Source organism: Sminthopsis crassicaudata, chromosome 3 (assembly GCF_048593235.1).
Source record: "Sminthopsis crassicaudata isolate SCR6 chromosome 3, ASM4859323v1, whole genome shotgun sequence".
Lineage (NCBI taxonomy): Eukaryota > Metazoa > Chordata > Mammalia > Dasyuromorphia > Dasyuridae > Sminthopsis > Sminthopsis crassicaudata.
The window spans coordinates 337,316,049-337,337,849 of record NC_133619.1 but is presented as its reverse complement, the minus strand read 5'-3'; the positions used below and the strand labels follow the sequence as shown (position 1 = coordinate 337,337,849).

General features: G+C 39.3%; 1 protein-coding gene across 1 annotated transcript in view; it reads left to right on the top strand.

Annotated features, from left to right (window-relative positions):
* The window catches only part of LOC141562092 (serotransferrin-like), an 80,315-nt gene that overhangs the window by 1,728 nt on the left and 56,786 nt on the right, over positions 1-21,801 (top strand). The window contains exons 2-9 of the mRNA XM_074302105.1: positions 481-630; positions 2,010-2,198; positions 3,254-3,398; positions 4,094-4,149; positions 4,958-5,136; positions 9,461-9,629; positions 11,597-11,760; positions 12,863-12,953. Of these exons, the coding sequence (XP_074158206.1) occupies positions 481-630; positions 2,010-2,198; positions 3,254-3,398; positions 4,094-4,149; positions 4,958-5,136; positions 9,461-9,629; positions 11,597-11,760; positions 12,863-12,953 (1,143 nt within the window). The remainder of the gene's footprint in view (positions 1-480; positions 631-2,009; positions 2,199-3,253; positions 3,399-4,093; positions 4,150-4,957; positions 5,137-9,460; positions 9,630-11,596; positions 11,761-12,862; positions 12,954-21,801) is intronic.

Genomic DNA, 21,801 nt, shown 5'->3' with positions numbered 1-21,801 from the left:
GGCTTCATAAATGCTGTTTGAATGGAAGGCAGGGAAATTACAGGCAGGAAAGGTTAATGAGGGGGATTTTTTCCCCACTTTATGAGAGAGAGAACTTTTGGCATATTTAGCTTCTATTATGTTCCAAGGAAAACAGGAAGGACCTATGGATTTGTGAAATCCCTACTGTGCTAAATACTTTTTATAAAGACTTCACCAGATCCTCTTAACCACCCTGAGAATAGGTGCTGTTAGTATCTCTATTTTACAGTTGAGTAAACTGAGGCAGCAGAGATAAATGATTTGTTCAGGGTCATACTGTTAGTAAGTGTCTAAAGCTAGATTTAAAATCAGGTCTTTGTGACTCAAGACCCAGGATTCACTGAATCCTCTCAGTTATCTTAAGGCAGGGTAAAAGACAATGTAGTTCTGTTAAGGTTTTTCTAGTCCTCAGACTTCCAAACCTACCCATTACATGCGTTCCTACTGTTCCTTACTGAGAGCTAAGGGGCTTCAGTGCTGTTTTCACTCATCTCTTTCAGGATGATGAGGCTGATGCTGTGACTATCGATGGTGGTTTTATCTATGAAGCAGGTCTGTTACCCTACAATCTGAAACCCATTGTTGCTGAAGACTATGGTACAGAAGCAAGTGAGTTCTTGATTTGCATATATTGACTCCCAAGTCAGAACAGGAGTTTTGGACAACCCTTGAGTTGCTGAAGAATCAAACTCTGATGATCCAGAAAGTGAAGTTAGTGTTGTTCTCAAAATGAGAATGAGAGAATATGGTTACTGCTGTGGAATAAAACTTACAGAAATTCTCTAGTTACAGAAAATGGCCTTATAAAAATAGTTCCTCCTTCTCCCTTTCTGCCCCCTCAACTTATTTTCTCTATGTGGTTCTGGCACTGGAGAATTCAAATCCATGTTGTAAGGAGCAGAGAGGGGGAAAAAAAAGGGACATCATTCAGGTCACCAGAACAATAGGAGGATTTTAACTGGGAAGTTGCCTGAGAAGAGACTGCAGAGTTGGGAAATGTAAACTAGGGACTTTTTTTTAGCTACTCATTTGCCTGAATAGGACCACTGGAAAAATTCTCAAAATTTAATGATTTGATGTATGGTATTGCCTGTCGTCGGGGGGAGGGAATAGAGGGAGGGGGGGTAATTTGGAAAAATGAATACAAGGGATAATATTATAAAATATATATATATATATATATATATATAAAATAAAAAAAAATAAAAAAAAAATTTAATGATTTGAAAAGGGAGCTTGATTATTTTCTCCTATCAAAGAAGAGTTTTCCTGACGAAGAAGAGTTTTCTTTTTTAAAAATTTCATTCTTAATTCAGGGAATAAAATATGCATTTCCATAACACAGTATAGGAAAAAAGATGATTGTATTTGAAACTGCAAATTTATTTATGCATAACTTGCTATTCCTTTTTAAATATACAACAAAGCCATCATGTAGATTTCTTTTTTTTCTTCCCTCCTGTACTGCTTCCCAAGATAGCCACCATTACACACAAATAAGTCTGTATGTATATATATATATATATATATATATATATATATATATATATATATATATATATATATAATTCTACACTTATTTCTAATTATCAGATTTTTTTATGAAGGTAGTATCTTCATATGTCCTTTATAGTTAATTTGGGTATTTATAATAGTCAAAATAACTTATTTTCTTGAAGTTGTTCTTTAAACAATATTGCTATTACTTTATACAATGTTCTCTTTGTTCTGTTCATTTTGCTCTTCAGTACTTTGTGTTTTATATATATGTAAGTATACATAGTGTGTATATATGTATGTATACAAAAATGTGGGTGTGGGTATATGTTTTATAGGCATTTTTAAATTCTTCCTTTACCTGATCAGTCCAAGTCCAGGATCAGATATTTTTTGGGATTTCCCCACCCCTCAAGAGATCATCAGGGAATGCCATCTTCTTGTCTTTGACTCCTAGCTGAGAATCTTCCTGTTTATTTTATGTTGTATAGACCCTCTGTCTCAGTACTTTGCTGTGGCTGTTGTGAAGAAGGGAACTGATTTCCAATTCAAGGACCTCAAAGGCAAGAAGTCCTGTCACACTGGCCTGGGCAGGTCAGCTGGGTGGATCATCCCTGTGGGGACACTTTATGCTCTTGGCCTGTTGCAGTGGGAAGGACCACCAGAACCCATCGAGGATGGTAAGCTGGCAAGTACAGTGAGGATTCTGAATGTAGTGGTGATTAGCTGTATTATTATTATTATATTAAGTCACAACCCCAGTTTCCTACAACAAAAAAAGAAAATTGTGCTCTCTAAAAAGAATATCATCTGAACCTATGATTTTCATTTATTACCAATTTCTTGCCTGAAGTCTGTACCCTTAAATACCCAGACTAGGATAGCAATGTGCTGCCTCTTGTATGCAAAGCACCCTACCATTTGAATGTTCTCCAGAAGCTTCTTCTAATTCAAGAGTCTTATCCTTTTTTGGTGTAATGAAACTCCTCAGCAGTCTGGTAAAACCTAAAAAATAAAATATATAGGATCACAAAGGATCACAAGTTAAAAACACACACACACACACACACACACACGTGTGTGTGTGTGTGTGTGTGTGTATATATATATATATATATATATATATATATATATATATATATATATATATATATATATATACATATATATGTATTTAAAAAGCCAATTCACAGACACTCATTGAAAAAGTAGTTCCTAGAATTAACTTATTTTTTTCTAGGCTTTGAGACTTTTCCAGGAATTAGAGGGTAGATGTGTATTTATCGTAGGGTATTGGCTCAGAATTGACACCTGAAGAATGGGCCCAGGATTGTATGTTAGGAATGAAAATGGGAAATTAGTGGGGTAGCTAGGTGTTTCAGTGACTTAACTAACTTGTTTGCCTCAGTTTCCTCATCTGTAGAATAAGCTGGAGAAGGAAACGGCAAACTATTCTAGTAGCTTTGCTAAGAAAACCCAAAAAGGGGTCACAAAGAGTAAGATATAACTGAAATTGAATTTAGAAGTAGAGTGTTGACATTGTGAACTCATTCATCCAAAATGAAAAGCAATCACTTCATATCTCTATGTTCCTGCAGATTGCTATTGATATGTCTTCTGGAAAGAAGGCAAGCCTAGAAAGTTTATATCTGGAGACGGACATTGTTTCTGTGTGTCCTCCCACATACCCTTTACACTGCTCACGTGTGCTGTTTCTTTCTCTCTCTCTCTCTAGCTGTGGCCAGGTTCTTCTCAGGCAGCTGCGTTCCCTGTGCATTGCAAAGGAATCCTAAATTGTGTTCTTTGTGTGCCGGAAAAGGCAGTGATAAGTGTGCCTGCTCGGACAGAGAACCTTATTTTGGCTACTCAGGAGCATTCCAGTAAGTTGAACCCTCCCCATAACTCCGGTGAAATGTCAAGCATCTATAAGTCTATGAACAATCCCCCAATCTCTATGGTTTTCTTGGGTCCCATAAATAGTCACATCTTAACTTCAACCATCCTGACCCTGGTCTTCCAGTAATGGGACAGGACAGCAGGGAGCCTGTTCTTTGTCCCCTTCCTTCCATAGCCACTTCTACTTTTGTTCAAATGAGGTTACTATAGTATTATAGTATAATAGTATTATATAGTATATAGTACTATATATACTTTGCAGAACATATAGCATTATATGCAGAGGCACTGTTATTAGTATTAATATTATCAGTGACAGTTCTTTCAGTTTCTTGCACCTAGTCTGAGCCTAAACCGAAGAAAGACAAAGGGCCTGGCTAAGAAAGCTCTTTAGTATCTAGCAATCTAGCCAAGGGTCCCTGATTATTAGAGAAGGGATGAATTGGATCATTCAAGTTAGAGAAGTTGGTGGAGACTGAGATGGGCACTTAGGTCTGAATCTTAGCTCTAGGACTTCCTACCTTTGTTGCCTTACAAGCCCTTGGTGAAGTAGATACTCTCTGGATTCTTTTGCTTTGGAAATCCTGCATATGCTTCTGTCTGTGATGGCTATTGGAAAGCATGGGATAAGCTATTGATGCTGGACTGTGCCCATTCTTGTGATTCTCCTTTTCCCTAGATGTCTGAAGGATGGTGTTGGAGAAGTGAGTTTTGTCAAGCACACAACTGTGTTAGGTAAGTACTAGGGTAGAGAGGCCCAATTCCCCACTATCTCAAGCATTGGACACAGCTTTATTTAACCTCCGTCTATTTTTTCTATCTCCTGCCCTCGTGTTTCTTACAATGCTCTTCTGAAGAAAATTTTAAAAGTTAGTTCACAGTGGTGTTATACCATTTACCATCTGCTGGAGTTCCCTGCACAAAGCAATTTATTAATCTTTTCATCGACTTCCCCTCCCACCACCTAATACTCATAGATTGAAGTTACCCACCTTGGTGCCTTGTTAAATTGTAATGTCCCTCAGAGTGAGGACCTTACATGGTAGACAAAAATATAGGACACAAAAGGTGGAATCATTAAGGATCAACAGCCACGAGAGGTGGAAAGGTAGAGATGGATGGAGAAGAATAATGTTAAGATATTCTTTTTAAAAAAGTAAAATATTAATGGATAATTAATTACATTAAGGTACATAATACATTGGCTTCAGGGGGTAGTATTTAAAATTTGCTCTCAGTGGTTCAGTAGATAAAGTGCTGAGTCTAGAGTCAAGAAGATTCATATTCCTGAATTCAAGACAGAGTATTGCCAAGATTCTAGAAGCACAAAAAGTAGTCAGCTTAGCATCATTTTGGCCTAGAATTCTGATTCCACTATAGATTTTAGTCAGAGATTTTTTTTAATCTTTTAGTTTTATTCAAAATATATATCTCATTTAATGCCTGTCGAAGTGTTTTACACACAATAGAAGCTTAATAAATGCTTATTCTCTTTAAGAATGGTCTTTCTAGTCTTATTTGGAATTTTTGCTTTTTCTTGCAGACAACCTTCTCACCGAGGCTGACAAGGAAAATTATGAGCTACTGTGCCCTGATAACACAAGAAGGCCTCTCGATCAGTACAAGGATTGTCACCTGGCCAGGATTGCTGCTCATGCTGTTGTGGCCCGAAGTGTGAATGGCAAGGAGGATCTGATCTGGGAACTTCTCTCCACTGCACAGGTATTGGCCATCCCCATTTTTCTCCTTTTTTAAAATTCAATTTTATTTTCACTTCTAAGTTCTGTCCCTCTGCCCATTCACTCCTCCACTTATTGAGAAGGCAAGAAATACGAAACTCATTACAAATATGAAGTCATATCAAAATAAAAAAAACAAGTTAGACTTGTTCTGGGATTGGGGTGGAACAGAAAAAAGAAAGGAAGAAGAAAAAATATGCTTCAATCTGTATCTGAATATCAGCTTTCTCTCAGAAGTTGGATGACATTTTTTGATTGCATTGCACTGCACTGATTATATTTACTACGTCTTTCACAGTTGATCATCTTTATTCATGTTGCTGTTACTGTGCAGATAGTTCTCTTGCTTCTACTCTCTTCTTTGCATCAGTTCCCATGAATCATCCCAGGGTTTTCTGAAACCATCCTCTTCATTATTTCTTATGGCACAATAATATTCCATCACATTCATAAACTATAACTTTTCTAGTCATTCCTCGATTGATGGTCATCTCCTCAGTTTCCAACTCTGCCACAACAAAGAGAGGTGCCATAAATATTTGTGTACACGTGGATGGATCTTTTTTCTTTGAGCTCTTTAGGATATAGACTTACTAGTGGTGTTGCAGAGTGAAAGGATATGTAGATGATTTGGCCATAAAGGATGATAGCATAAACAAATTAGGAGAGCAAGTGAAAATTTACCTGCTAGATCTCCATAAAATGAGGAATTTCTGATCAAAGAAGAATTAGATAATAGTATCAAAGGAAAAATGGACAACTTTAATTTAAAAAATTAATTTAATTTTGAATTTAAATTTTTAAAATTTTTATTTAAAAATTACAATTAAATCTCTACATTAAATTAAAATGTTTTTGCACAAACAAAACCAACAAAAACAAGATTAAAAGGGAAGTACAAAACTGGGAAAAAATCTTTACAGCCGACGTTTCTGATAAAGATCTCATTTCCAAAATATATTTAAAAATGTGACAAATTTATAGGAATACAAGTCATAACCAAATGATAGTTAAAGAATATGACATAATTTTCAGATGACAAAATTAAAGCTATCTATAGTCATATGAAAAAATGCTCTGACTATTGGTTAGAGAAATGTAAATTAAAAGAACTCTGAGATATCACCTCACTTGTTGGCTACTTTGACAGGAAAAGATAATGATAAATATTGGAAGGAATGTGAGAAAACTGGGACACTAATCATTGCTGGTGGAGTTGAGAAATGATCCAACCATTCTGGAGAGAAATTTGGAACTATGTTCAAAGTCTATAAAACTGTGCATACCTTTTGACCCAGCAGTGCCATTCCTGGGTCTGTATCCCAAGCAAATTTTCAAGGAGGGAAAAGGACCCACATGTGTAAAAGTGTATGTAGCAACTCTTTTTTTGAGGTAGCAAAGCATTGGAAAAGGATAGATGCCCATCAATTGGAGAATAGCTAAACAAGTTGAGGTATATGAAGATAATGGTATATTATTGTTCTATAAAATATGATGAACAAGCTAATTTTAGAAAGGCCTGGAAAGATTTACATGAACTGGTGCTGAACAAAATAAGCAGGAACAGGAATACATTATACACAATAACTACAAGAACAAGGGATGATCCGCTATGAAAAACTTGATTTTTCTCAGTGGTTCACAGATCCAATGCCATTTCAATAAACTTTGTACAGAAAATGTCATCTGTATCTAGAAAAAGAACCAAGGAGACTGAATGTAAATCAACACATGCTATGTTCATTTTTTTTCTGGGTTTTTTTTTTCAATCTCTCCCATGGTTTTTTTTGTTTGCTCTGATTTTTCTCTCCTAATATGATTCATAAAGTAATGTATATTAAAAATGAATAAATTTACTGGGAAAAAAGATATCCTTTCTTGCAAAAACAAAACAAAACTAAACAAAACAAAAAAAAAGGCATGCAGCATTTATTGTGCACAGTTCTGGACTGTTCCAGATTGCTTTTTAGTATGATTAGGGTAGTTTGCAGGTCCCCAAAAGTATAGTGTGCCTCTTTTACCACAGCCCTTTCATCTATTGTCATTTTGCTTTTAACATCAAATTCAGTTTGATGGGATGTGAGGCATTACCTTAGAGTTGTTTAAGTTTCATCCCTTTACTTAATAGTAATTTAGAAAATTTACTTATTAGTGATTTAGAGAATTTTTTCATATCACTATTGATTATTTTTTCCTTCTGCTAAGTTCTTATTATGTTCTAATTTCCTGTTCCTTTTTAAATTTTTTTAAAGATGTTAAAGTGGTTTTCCCTTCCCTTTTTCAGATAATTTTGCAGATAAGAAAACTGAAGTAAACAGGGTTGTTGTGCAGGGTCACATAAATAGTATCAGATACTGGATCTGACCTTGGGAAGATGAATTTTCTTGACTCCATCCCAACACCTTATGCACTGTGCCACATAGAAGTCATCCTCATTTTACAATTAAATTACTTGCTCAAAGCAACCCAACTACTATGTATCTGAGGCCAGATTGGAACTCTATTCTTTTTGATATCAAGTTTAGTGCGGCTGAATATTTCCTTTGTGATTATTTTGGAAGAAATGATTGAACAGATGATTCTCAGTGTAATCAAGTGTTTACGGTCATGAGAGGTAATTTCTCAAAGGGAAAAGAACTAAGAAGATGCTTCTCATTCAACTGCACTAGGGTATGTAATGTTCTTGAATTGTGAGGGTCCGGTCATCTGCTCAATTATAATCCTTCTCTGGGAGGAGATCGGTAAAATCTTTTCCTCTGAGTGCAGGTTTCTTGGGAGCTCTGAATCTCCTTCACTTCTTGTCCTTTCTCAAATCATTCTGGTCTCCTTTCAGCCTGCCTGACTTCAAAACTCTATCCCAGAGTCGATTCTCTCAGACCCAATACTGCCCTCCTTTTATTCTCCCAGAGAATGGGTGAGTAAGGACTCAACGGGACATGGAGAAATACTTCCATCAATGAACTTGCAACTCTTAGAATTCCTAAGGTATAAATTCCCTTTAAAGGCCCGAAGCAAAGGTCTGAGCCAGAGAGCTGTCAAGTCAACCTGAGTTCTCACCTTGTCACTGTCCAGACGACCTGAGTTCTCACCTGGTAATCCTAAGAAGGGTACATTATGCTTTGGAATACAATTAAATGAAAGTCTTAGAGAAGATAAATGGAGATGGATAAACTGGGAGATTAATAGGGATCTACAAAATAGACAAGATTATGAAATATAGAAGATGGAATCTCTGATTACACAACAAACCTGATATTGGTAGAGATGGTTAGGATGTTCTGAAAGAGGTAAAATATAAATGGATTACAGCATATAATCAGTTCCTCCAGGGGACTGAAAATCACAGAACAGTAGTATATGGGGGAGATAAATAGCAGTTGAGGAGGCCAGATTAAATTTTATGTAGAGGGGGTGGCACTGGAGCTGAATCTTAAAGGCACCAAGTTATTCAAAGAGGCAGAGATGGAGAGAGAGTGAATTCTATGTAAAGTGGACTTGGTGATAGAAGATCTGTGTTCTGTATTTGCAATAGCAAGACCAGTCTAAACAATAGACTGTGTGAAAAAGAGTAATGTGTAAAATAAAATGGAAAGGTAGGTTGGAAGTATGTGAAAGCCTTTAAGTAACAGAGTTTATATTTTGATTCTGGTGATGATAGAAACTGCTGGAGCTTCTTGAGCAAGGGAGAAATAACACTGTCAACACTGGGCTTTAGCAATATCACTTTGCCAACTATGTGAAGGATATGTTGGAGAGAAGAGGAAAAAGAAATAGGGCAGGGAGACCAGTTAGGAAGCTATTGCTATGGTACAGGGGCAAAGCTAGGGACTGAAATAAGGTAGTGGTAGTGGGGTCTAAATGGAGACGAAAGAAGAGCATGCATATAGGAAAGGTTGTGAAGCTCACAAAATTACGCATAGATTATAAAAGTTGGGGAACGAGGAAAGTAAGGAGTTAAAGAAAACTCCAAAATTGTGAACCTGAGTAAATGGAAGGATGGTGAAGGCCTGGACTAAAATAGAAACATTTAGTAGAAAAATGTGAGTATGGGACAAGATCATGAGATCTGTTTTGGGTGTTTGTAGAACTTTCTAATAGGTGGTTGGTGAGGAAAGAAACAGATTGGAGCTTGAGAGGGATTAGGACAGGATAAAGGGATTGGTGAAGCACAGAGATGGTAATTAAAAGTATGGAAACAGGTTAGATTACTGAACTCATGAAGGAATATGGCAAAAAGGGCCACACACCGAGTTACCTCTTCCCTTGTTAGCAATTTTCATTCATGGTTTTCTTTTTCCCTTGAATAGGAACATTTTGGCAAGGGCAAATCAGAGAAATTCAATCTATTTGCTTCCCAACATGGAAAAGACTTGCTATTTAAGGACACTGCTAATAGACTTCTGAGAGTACCTCCAAAAATGGACTATGAATTGTACCTAGGATACAAATTCATCCAGGCCATCAAGCCTATGAAAGGTAAGCAGACTCTGGTCCATTTCAGAGATGGGGAGTGGGGGCCCAAGCAGTAAATTATTAGCATATGGGTCCATGATTCTAACTCAGTTGCAGTCATTGTAAGACATTATAATGCTTCCAGGCATCCGATCCTTCTTCAAAATCTTTGGCAAGATGGAGAAACTGAAATTCGGAGGAGTTAAATTGCTTTCTTGTACTAGTCTCCTGTAGATTGTTAGGCCAGATGGTTCTATTTGCCATCTGAGCCAATGAGCTTTATAGAGTTAGTTCTAATGAAGGACAGGGGGCAAACATTTCAAGAACTACATACAGAAGCTCTACATTATATTCAGTATTATTTCTAAAGTTTTCAGAATGCCTCTCTCCAATCATATCTATGATCCTCAGTGCAGCAACTCAGAAAATCTTCCTACCCGTCATAGTTTCTAGCTGATATCACTAGGGAAGTACAGAATCAGGGACTGTCAGGGATAGAAGAGACCTTCGTAGTCATATATTTGAATCACATATTTGAAAGATCTCAATCATATAAATGTCATAAGTTTGAGAATCTTAATCATAGTCAGGGAATTTCAAGGATATAAAAGGCCTTAGAGATCATATATTTGTTTCCCTCATTTTAAAGACATGAAAAACAGAGGCCATCAAAGGAAAATGACACTCTAAAATCCTGTAGGGAAGTCCTTGAAAGGCCAGGTCAAATCAGTTAATTAGTAATTATTTAGGGGGCAGCTAGGTGGAGGAGTGGATAGAGTGCCAGTCCTGAAGTCAGGGGAACCTGAGTTCAAATATGGCCTGGACACTTAACACTCCCTAGCTATGTGACCCTGGGCAAGTCATTTAACCCCAGTTGCCTCAGGCAAAAAAGGAAAAGAAAATATCAAAAAAGAAAAAAATTATTGAGAAAGTAAACTTCTGGAATATTTTACTTTTGTTTTTTAAATATCCATAATCGCTAGCACAATGCCTGGTTGATATCACTAGGGAAGTACAGAATCAAGGAATGTCAGGGGAAGAGACCCTAGAAATCATATATTTGAATCAAACATTTGAAAGATCTTATACTTATTTATTCATATTTATATTTATATATATTATACATATTTTATATATACATATAATACATTTGAGAATCCGATTATATATCAAAGAATTTCAGGGATAGGAGGAATCAGGAGGAATCTTGGAAATCTTATATGTATATATGAATGTATCTGATATACACAGTTAATACTTATTAATTACACTTAAGGAAAGTACATCCGAGCTATAGGGAGAGTGGAAATGGAAATGAAAAATGGTCTGTTCTAGGGTTGAAGCATCTAGGTTAAAAACAGTGCTTGCTACCTGCAGAACCTTAGGCCAAGTCGTGTAAACTTTCTCTGCTTCCATTTATTCCTCTATAAAATGAAGGGGTTGGAGTAGATGGCCTCTGAGAGCTCTTTCAGGTCTAGATCTGTGATTCAGTGTTGTGACTTGTATTCTGATTCTCTTAATAACTAACTGTAAGAGTTCTTACAATTGTACATCTCAAGCAATTCTTCTCTGAAAACTGGCTCCATATCAATCAGTTACTGTTGCCGTGCTGATTATTTATACAAAGGGGAGCAAGTTTGATTTCAAGAATTGTACCTGTTTGTGCTTTTCCTCCCAAGTTAGAAAATCTCTACTCTTTCATCCAATTAGGTGACTCAATGTTGTATTGTTTCCTTCTGATTAATTGCCTTTATTTAAATAATTGTTTTTAATGTATAAATGTCTAACTACCCTTGCTTTCAGGGCCCAGACCTAAGTTGAGGACGCTGGTCTTTGTTTGTATGTACTTTGTAATGTATTACCATACATAATAAACTCAAAAGATCAAACCTTCAGAAAGCCATTTCTTCTTTCACTGGTCATAGCTCAGGCTTTTGCATAGTGCATTTTAAAGATAGATTAATGGTTTAAACTCTTGACTTCTTTTCCAGGTCATGACCTAGACAAGATTCATCCCTCAGGGGACAAGAAGGTGACGTGGTGCACAGTAAATGATGATGAAAAGATAAAATGTTATGAATGGAGTGCGTTCAGTAGAGGAGTCATTGAATGTGCAGTAGGAGAAAACTCTGAAGATTGCATTGTCAAGATAATGGTAGGTGCTCCCATTTTGGTACAGCATCAGTGTTTTGGGGCTCTTTAACCCAGGAGAATCAGAATCCTGTTTAATAGTTCCATCAATTGTGTGACTGAAAACATTGTTGGCTCACTGGAACTTAGTTTCCTTGCTTGGAAAATGGAAAGTTTGGTATAGGTCATATTGAAAGTAACATCTAATTCTAAACTCTTTTAATTCAAAGTAGGAATTTCCTTCCACAGAAGGAAGATGATAAAAAATGATAATAATCACAGTATTTCTTCTGTATCTGAGCTACTCTGTTAGGGAATTACATTAAAGACCAACTTCCCATGAGCAAAGTGTATGGCTGTCCTTATTTAGACAGTCCATTTTGTGCCACTCAACTTGAGTCCCTTCCTGCATGACCAGGAACTCAGTATAGTCACAGACTAATATGTGAATGCTTTTGGGTGCTCCTGGGAATCTGTGCTTGAGAAAAAAGCCTGGGTCTCCTTAGACATCCCTAGTGTGTTATTAGCGTGGTGATAAGGACAGAGATGAGTCAAAGAATTTGTACTTTGTAGATAACATCAGGAAAATTTATACCCTGCCTCAATGAAATTATGTTTTTTTCATTGTTATGTGCACATAAAGACGTGTTATTGCCCACTACAGAATTGTACCCTTCTCTGTGTACCTTCACTTAGTATAGAAGAAATTCCCCCCCCTTTCCCATGTTAGAGAGAGTGGGATTTTCCTGCAGTAAAAGCTTTGTACTTATAAAATGTAATATTTTGAAACCATGTGTTTTATGTCTCCTGTATTGGATCCTAGACTGTCGAGTTTCTTCCTTTTTTATAAAATGAGGGGGTTGAATTAGAATACCTTGGAAATCACTTCCAGCTCTAAGTTTATGATGCCAGAAGCCTTAGAAATAACTTTAAAAGTTGTGGTCTGCTATATGAGGTTGATATTCAAGGTAATTTTCTCATATGAAACTCTACCTAAGTTCCTACACTTCCCATCCTTCTCCCTAGTCAATCACCCTGTCACTAAGTGTATATGATGGCAGGCGTGATGAAGGGCTCCTAGGCTCCGTGAAACAATGTTTTTGTAATGATTTACTTTGCCTCCACAGAAAGGGGAAGCTGATGCCATGAGTACTGATGGAGGATATGTTTACATTGCTGGCAAGTGTGGTTTGGTGCCTGTCCTAGCAGAAAGCTACAGTAAGTAGGGGGAATATTTCTCCTTTAGCTTGACTCTCTCTAGGCTCTGAACAAAAGATTTTATGCAGAGCTCTCACTAGGGCAGCAGAAGAAAGGTGGGAAATAGCAAAGGGATAAATTAGACTCACTAATAATCATTTAAACATTTAAAGCCCTGAGATAGTTGATAGAGCTCAGGTTAGCTCCTTCTCTTTTTTTTTCCTTTGCAATGTATGATATATATATATGTATACATATATATATCATACATAGCAAAGGTCAAATACTATATAAAAATATATAACAAAGGTTCATATGCTATATCTTGTTTCTGGTATGCAAAGGTTCTAATAAACCCTGAAGTGATCAAAAAGCACAAAGAAAAAGAAAACACTCTAAGGGTGGGATCAAAATGGAAGCAAAGTTAGCTGAATAGGAATGAATTTTCATTTTTCATGTTATTCTAAACTGTGGAGAATCAAAGATTCTCCTGAATAGAATGGAATGGATTCTCCTTAATGGAATGGAATGGAATGACATTGTAGTGGTATAAGCACTCATGCTTAAGAAAACCTGATATTTAGAGAATGCAGATGGAAGATTCATTCCTTTGGCTTCTTTATTTTTTCAGCACCTAAGGATGGACAGAGTCATGGGAAGGACTGTGTGAATAAACCTGCTCAGGGTGAGTCTGAATTGGTAAACCCAGCGATGGAAGGGTTAGCCAGGTGGCACAGGATAGATCACTGGGTCCATCTTCCTGAGTTCAAGTCCAGCCAGACAACTTAATCGTTGTGTTACCCTGGGCATGTCACTTCACTCTGATTACCTCAGTTTCTCCATCTGTAAAATAAACTGGAGAAGGAAACTCAAGCTACTCTAGTGTCCCTGCCAAGAAAACCCCAAATGGGGTCACAAAGAGTCAGATATTACTGATAAATGACTGAATGCAAATAGTTAATGGGAGAGATTTCCTTAGGAAATAATAGGATTCTCTTTAATTGAAAGTCTTTTGAGAATAGTCTGGATGACTACTTGCTGAGTTTGTTGTAGTATGGATAACTTTCTGGTCATGAGAAATTAAGTAAAAGACTGAGGTTCTTCCAATGCTCTGGTTCCTATAAGTCTGAGGACATTTATATATCTGTTTTCCCCAAGGCATGAAGTAAGTTTGGTCTAGTGGCATCAAATGGCCCTTTCTGGAATGGCTCATAATGCTAACTATTGCTTTTTTGTGTCTGTTATTTTCAAGGTTATTAGGCTGTGGCTGTTGTTAGGTCAGGTACTGATCTCTCATGGAATTCACTGAAACACAAGAAATCCTGCCACACAGCAGTTGGCAGAAGTGCTGGTTGGAACATTCCCATGGGTCTGATATACAACCAAACCCATTCCTGTAAAAACAAACTGACAAGAGAAACAATTGGTCTGTTTTGGGGGGGATGGGGCTGGATGGTATTAATGGGCTTCCTCTACAGACTGGGGGTAGGGCAGCAGAGAGCCACTAACAGAACAGCAATGACTGTACTGAGTCTGTGCTCTGAGGCTCTGAGAACGCACCAAGTCAGTCCAGGTGGGGGTTGGGGGTGGCCGGGCTCTGAGAGAAGCTGGCTTTCTGGGGTTTCAATCTTCACCTCCGGTGTTTACACCCTCTCCGCTGCTCCAGGCTTGCTGCCAAGACGGAGCATCCACACTGGGGCAAAAGTCTTTTCTCAGAAACGGCAGAGATCACACCCCTCCCCCTCCGGTCTGAGCTGTGTGAGCTGCCTGTCTCGCTCTGGCTGCCTGTCCTCAGTCTGCGCCCAGTCTGACTGACCCTCCCCCGAGCAAACACAGACCTTTTCTGGCGACTTTCAAGGATGTCTCCTCTTGGTGATTTGTGGATTTCTTTCTGGGTCAAGCATTAAGTCAGAGGCTTGTCATGAAGTAAGTTCTGAGAGAAAACGAGGAGCTCAAGCAGCTGTCTGCCTCCACGCCGCCATCTTGGCCGGAAGTCCCATTTTATTATTTCTTATGGATGTGAATATTCCATCACTTTCAGATCCTATAATTTGTTTAACCATTACCCAACAGAAGGAAAGACTTTTTTCAATTTTAATCCACCAAGAAGATAAGAGCCTCTAGAGCTACTATGGTATGTTAGTATATATAGATCCTTTGGAAGTTTCATTTTATTCTTTATCTACTAAGAGTAGTAGACTCTTTGGGTCAAAGGACAAGAACATTTTAGTAATTTTCTTTGAAGAATGGAACAAATTCACAGCTCCATCAACAATAAATCAGTGTGCTCATTTCCCCATCACTCCTCCAATATTGTCTATTCTGATCTTTGGATATTTTTACCAATTTCCTGCATTAGAAGTGAAGCCTCAGAAGTATTTTGTTTGCTTTTATTTGTTTTAAGTTCTCTGCAAATTGATTTAGAGAAATCTGAAGTAGTTAAAAATGGTTTGCAATTCTTCTGAGGAATATCTGTTCAGGTTCTTTGACTACTTATTCAATGGGCAATGGGTTTTGGTTTTATATATGTATATTAGTTCCCTCTAAATATTGGATATCAGAGCCATGTCAGTGATATTAAATGCAAAGATTACTTTTTTTCATCCCATTGACCTCTTCCCTTATCCTAGTTATACTGATTGTGTTTAGGCAAAAGATTTTCAAAGTTACTTAACAGGAAATACCCGTTTTATCTTTTGTGATCGCCTCTATCCTTAGTTCAGAATTCTTCTTTTGACTAATACTGTGGATGGTATTAAGTATATTGTTGTTACTAACATTATATACTTTGGCCCATTATGAACAATTGGATAACATGAAGGTGTCTACAGAGACAAGGAAACAAAACTATTAATAAACAAAAATATGAAACAAAGTTCAAATCTAGTTTTGGTATCAAATCCCAAATAGAGAAGTCATGTAAATATGGAAATGGCTGTCTCCAATTTGTTTTTGCTTTTAGTCATCCTGATGCTCTGCAGGTATTGTTTCCACATTTTAAAATATAGTTCCATAGCTAATTTTATGAATGATTAAGAGGTAAAGGAGAACATTTAAAGGTAAAACTCCAAATCTGAAAGCCAAAATGTGATGAATGGAAATATTTTCACCTTCCTTCTCAATTTTCTCTCCCACCTCACCCTCCTTTACCCCCATAGTGGCTTACATCAGATGAGGAAGTGGAAATTTCTGTGAGTCATCTCACAAAGAGGCTTTTGAATTAAAATCTTTCCAAATTTTTAAACACTTGTTGATGAGAAGCAATTCCACTGTTCTTATTAAATGGTTCATAATGCTGTTAGATTTATTTGGGGGAAAGTGCTCTGATAATAGAAATTTAAATGTTTTTACTACTTCATTTTACTTGGTATCATCAGTAGTATCTTGAATAAATTATGATTGACCAAAATGGATTATGGTGACTAAAGCATTGACTTCTTTTTGTTCCATAATTAATCACTAATCACTGGTTCCTGGGTCAATGGATTTGGGTTGGAATCTTGCTTTTGTTTGCTCAAAGTTCCTGGACCTCAGTTTTGTTATTTGGAAAATGAGGAGATTAGACTCAAAGTCCTCCAAGGGCCCTTCCAGCTTTAAAGTCCACACTTCTATAATAGAAAATTGTTTGATTCTGGAAAAGATTCTCTTCAAGAAAGAGAATCTTAATGCTCACTTGCTTTTCATCTTTTGTAGATGCCTGGCTGAGAATAAAGGAGATGTTGCTTTTGTGAAACACAGCACCGTCTTGGATAATGTAGATGGTATGTGATTCCCTCTAGGTTTCAGTGAACTATGACATCAGGACCAAGGGTGGCACATGGATCTTTATAGCAATCTTGCACAATTCAGTCCAACAAAGAGAAACTGAGTACATATGGTTATGCAGAATGCTAGAGGCCAGGAGAAGCTGTAGGTTATAGTAAAAAAGCACCACATTTAGAGTTGAATCTGAGTTCAAAGATTAGTCTTATTTATGTGACTTTTGACCAATCACCCCTCCTCTCAAAGTCTTAGTTTCTTCAATTAGAAAGTGAAAGAATTGGACACTACTTGCTTTCTTGGGTTTCTTTGAACTCTGATAACTATGTAGAAAACATAGCTAAGATTCAGGCCCAGACTCTTGGAGTTTATGAGAGCTTAATTTGAGACGTATAAAAATTGTGACAGAGATTGTGCATAATCAGTAGCATCACCTTACACTTTTAATAACTGACACTACCTCTATTACTCTAAGAAGCAGTGTTAATCAATCAATAGATATCCATTAAATGCCTACTATGTGTCAGGCATTGTGCCAAATCCTAGACAAAGAAAAAAGATAATCCTTGCCCTTAGGGAGGCCTCCAGTTTAATGCAGGAGGCAATGTGCAAGCAATTATATACAAACAAGCTATTTGCAGAAAAATTGGAAATAATTAACAGAGGGAAGGCACTAGACTTTTTGGAGGGTGGATCTTTGTAGAAGATGGAATTTTGGAGCTAATCCAATTCCAATTGACTAATGATGGACAGAACCAGCTACATCCAGAAAAGGAACACTGGGAAATGAATGTAAACTGTTATTTTTACCTTCTGAATCCAATTCTTCCTGTGCAACAAAAAATTCGGTAATACACACATATATTGTATCTAAATTATACTGTAATATATTTAACATATATAAGACTGCTTGCCATCTGGGGTAGGGGGTTGGGGGAGGAAGGGAAAAAATCTGAATAGAAGTAAGTGCAAGGGATAATGTTGTAAAAAATTACCCATGCATATGTACTGTCAAAAAATGTTATAATTATAAAATAAAATAAAAAATTAAAAAAAAAAAAAAAAAAAAAAAAAGAAGATGGAATTTTATTTAGGACTTGAAGAAAGCCTGGAAGTAGAGATTAGCAGAGAGAGTATTCTAGGTACTGGAGACATGCAGTGAAAATGCCCAAAGATGGGATATGTAGTGTCTCCTCTATGGAGCAGCAAGGAGAAAGTGTGACAGAGATGTTGAATATAAAAAGAAAAAATTGAGGAGGGTGATACAGAGGTAACGCTTATTAAAGACTTTGAATGACACAGTATTTTTATCTTTGGTCCTGGAGGTGATAAAGAAGCACTTAAATTTATTGAATGTGTGTGTGTGTGTGTGTGTGTGTGTGTGTGTGTGTATGTGTGTGTGTGCCTGCCAGCCCGACCCCACTAAGAGGGGAAGGAACGGCAGAGCCCGTTTCTGTCTGATTGTCTCCATGGGGGAAGATTGGGACCAGAAGTGGCTCCATCCGTCCCCTCCTGGAAGGACAGCCAGGCTGGGGAATACCGCTATCAGGACACAGAACGAGTCTGGCCTTCTGAGGAGAGGGGCAGAATAAGCCCACCTGGTCAGGCCATCCCTGCAGGCAAACCATGAACCTTCAGGGGCTTGATACCTAACTGCAACATCTGATGAGGAAGCTGAAATATTAATCAAAGACCTGGGGTTACAGAACTGGAGGAGAGGGTCAGAAAGACTCATGGAAGCAGCCACCAAGCAGGTTCCTGTACCTTGGAGACTCCCAAGAGTGATTTTAGGCTGCTCCCAGGTACAGTCAGACTGAGAAGTGGTTCCAGGAACGGAGTCTGTCAGGGCAATCCCCACAAAATAAGGGGGTTCAGAGTTAAAGCAGAGCCAGCAATCATGGCCCAGCTGGGGATTTGTGGAGTTCAAAAGGAGTGCACTATGGGCAACAAATCAAGCATAGAGTGAGAACCAAGGATTCAGGGGGTCTGTCAACGGGGACTAAGGGGTCAGGAATAATAGGACTTTGGGTCAGAGCAGGGGTCTGTGGAGCTAAGGATGGTGGAGGCAGAAAAGGATCAGCCAGGACTGGTGTCCTAGGTGGGACTAGTAAAGCAGTCAGAGGTCCCACGGGCTTAGATGGGGGCGGATCTTTACGCTGAACTAGGAGGTAGTGGCTGAATTCGAACGTGCTTCCTGCTCGGGAACAAAGGGTAAGAGTTCGGGACTGTTCCCACTTCTGGTGGGACGGTTCCTGGATCATTAGGATAATGCGGGGGGGGGGGGTTCCATTGTGGTCTGGGTCTGCTGGTCAAAGGTTTGGATGGTCATCCTAAAGGAGTCATCTCCTGGGAGTGAGCACCACCCAACACCAGGGCGAAGTCGGAGCGGGGGTCTGTAGGAACCTTGAAGTAGAAGCAGGGAGCCAGGGAGGGATCTACTGTCATCGAGGGTTCTGAGCCTGAGTAGTAGGTGCAGAAAAGGAGGGACCTCCTGCAAGGTCTCTAACGGTCATTGTCCATCTGGGCTTTGGGCGTGAGGGTTTCCCAGAGCTTTGGAAAACAAAGGAAGGAGGAAGAGAATTAAGAAAAATCCCATAATAGCACTTCCAGACTAGAAACGGAGAAAGGGGAAAGGAGCCCTTAGGGGGGATATACAGACAATTTAGGCACTCACAAAATAACAGAGTAAATACAAGGATTAATCTTCCCAGGGTTTCCCACCCAGAGTCTTTGGGGGAAATCAAGCACCGGAGGAACGGATCAGTCTCAGTTTCAGGGGGTCGTCACCAATCTCTGTTTTCCACTCTGTGGTGACCGCGGGTTTCACTGGGCTGTGGTGAATCCAGGCGGGGACTGATTCAACTTTAACAGCTGTGGGCGTGGTGAGAATCACAGGATAAGTTCCTTTCCACCTGGGTTTCAGGCGGGAGGTAGAAAATGTCTTTATCAGGACTGCATCACCAGGCTGGAACGGATGCGCTTGTTCAGAGAAGGGAACTGGAAGGGCTTCTCATACGAGGTGTGAAACCTGTGTGAGGCCTGTGGAAACTTGATAAGGGAGGAGTTAGAAACTTCAGCCATTATATGTTCCCTGGCCACGGGTAAAATCGGAGGTGGCCTCCCAAACAGAATTTCAAACGGAGTTAAACCCAGTCTGTTGGGAGTGCATCTACTCCTCAGTAGTGCAAATGGCAGGAGCGGGACCCAAGAGCTCTGAGTCTCTAAGTCGAGCTTTGTAAGGTATTCTTTTAGTGTTTTATTCATTCTCTCTACCTGTCCAGAGCTCTGAGGTCGGTAAGCACAGTGGGGCTTCCAATCGATGCCCAGGGCCTTGCTTATGCCTTGTGATATTTTGGCAACAAAGGCAGGCCCGTTATCAGACCCTATGGCCACTGGAAGACCAAAGCGGGGCAGTAACTCATTTAGTATCTTTTTGACCACTGTGAGAGCTGTTTCATTTCGGGTGGGGAAGGCTTCTGTCCAACCTGAAAAACTAGCAGGTATTTGTACCCAGCTGTTGATGGCTGTACCTCAGTATAATCTACTTCCCATCTTTCCCCAGGGATGTGTCCCTTAAGCCTGATTCCCACATGGGCTACCTTAATTCTTTGCATATTTACTCTAGCTCAAGTGTTACACCTATGAATGTAACTTCTGATCAATTGGCTAACATCCTTTATATAATATCTGCTCAATAACTGATGCATTTTCTTTTCACCCAAATGAGTGAAATCATGCAAATCCTTCACCAGCATTCTGCTTTATGCTTGTGGAATAAAAATCTTGTCCTCTATGTACCACCAAGCTCCCTCCCTCTGACCTCCCCTCTGAGAAGCCAAAGAATCCTCTGAAGGGGAGTATGCAGGTACCGGAGGAAGGGGAGCGATTGCCAAAGGCAAGGAAGAGGTGGGGGAGGAGATGGCGGCTTGGCGAGCTGCTGCATCCGCAGCCCGATTCTCCACTGCTTCCATTGTCTCACCAGTTTGGTGAGCTGAGCAGTGAATAATAGAAACAGAGAAGGGTAACCAGATAGAATCTAGCAGGGAAAGTATCTCTGCCTTATTCTTAGTTTCCCTCCCAGCGGATGTCAACAGGCCCCTTTCTTTGTAAAGAGAGGCATGGACATGAGCTGTTGCAAAGGCATAGCAGCTGTCAGTATAGATATTAGCTGATTTTTCTTTTGCTATGCACAAGGCTTGAGTTAAAGCCACGATTTCTGCTTTCTGGGCAGATGACCCAGAGGGGAGGAAAGAAGACCAAAGGGGAGAGAGAGAAGGATAATCCATCACTGCTGTCCCAGAAACACGTGTGTCCCTCACAACAAAACTGCTCCCGTCAGTAAAAGGGATCAGGTCAGGGTTTTTCAGCGGGACGTCAGAAAGATCAGGCTTTACTGACTGAGACTCCTCAAGGAGCTGGAAGCGGTCATGCACGGGGACCGGGTCAGAACTAGGATCTGGGAGCAAGGTGGCAGGGTTCAGGGCAGACGAGTTAGAGAAAGGGAGGCGGGGGTGGTCGAGAAGCAGGGCCTGATAGTGAGTAATGCGAGCGTTAGAGAGCCACCTGTCAGGGGCAGACCTGAGCAAAGCCTCCACAGAGTGAGGGGCTGAAACAGAAAGAGACTGGCCCAAGGAAAGCTTGTCAGCTTCCTTTACCAGGAGGGCAGTCGTTGCTATGGCCCTAAGACAGGGGGGCCACCCAGCTGCTACCGAATCCAAACGTTTAGAGAGATATGCAACAGGCCATCGCCAGGGCCCAAGAGTTTGAGTCAAAACACCCTTCACAATACATGTAGCTTCCGCCACAAAAAGATGAAAGGGCTTTGTGATATCGGGAAGAGCTAGGGCAGGGGCCTTGGTAAGGGCGGTCCTGAGACAATCAAAGGCAGCTTGCTCCTCAGAGCCCCACACAAGGGGACCCTGTCCAGCTGTGACAGAATAAAGAGGTTTTGCTATCTCAGCAAAGGAAGGAATCCATAGGCGACAATATCCAGCTGTTCCCAAAAATTCTCAAACCTGTTTCTTAGTAGTGGGGACTGGAATAGACAGGATAGCCTGGATACTTTCAGAAGACAGGGATCGTTGTCCAAACTTGAGAACATACCCCAAAT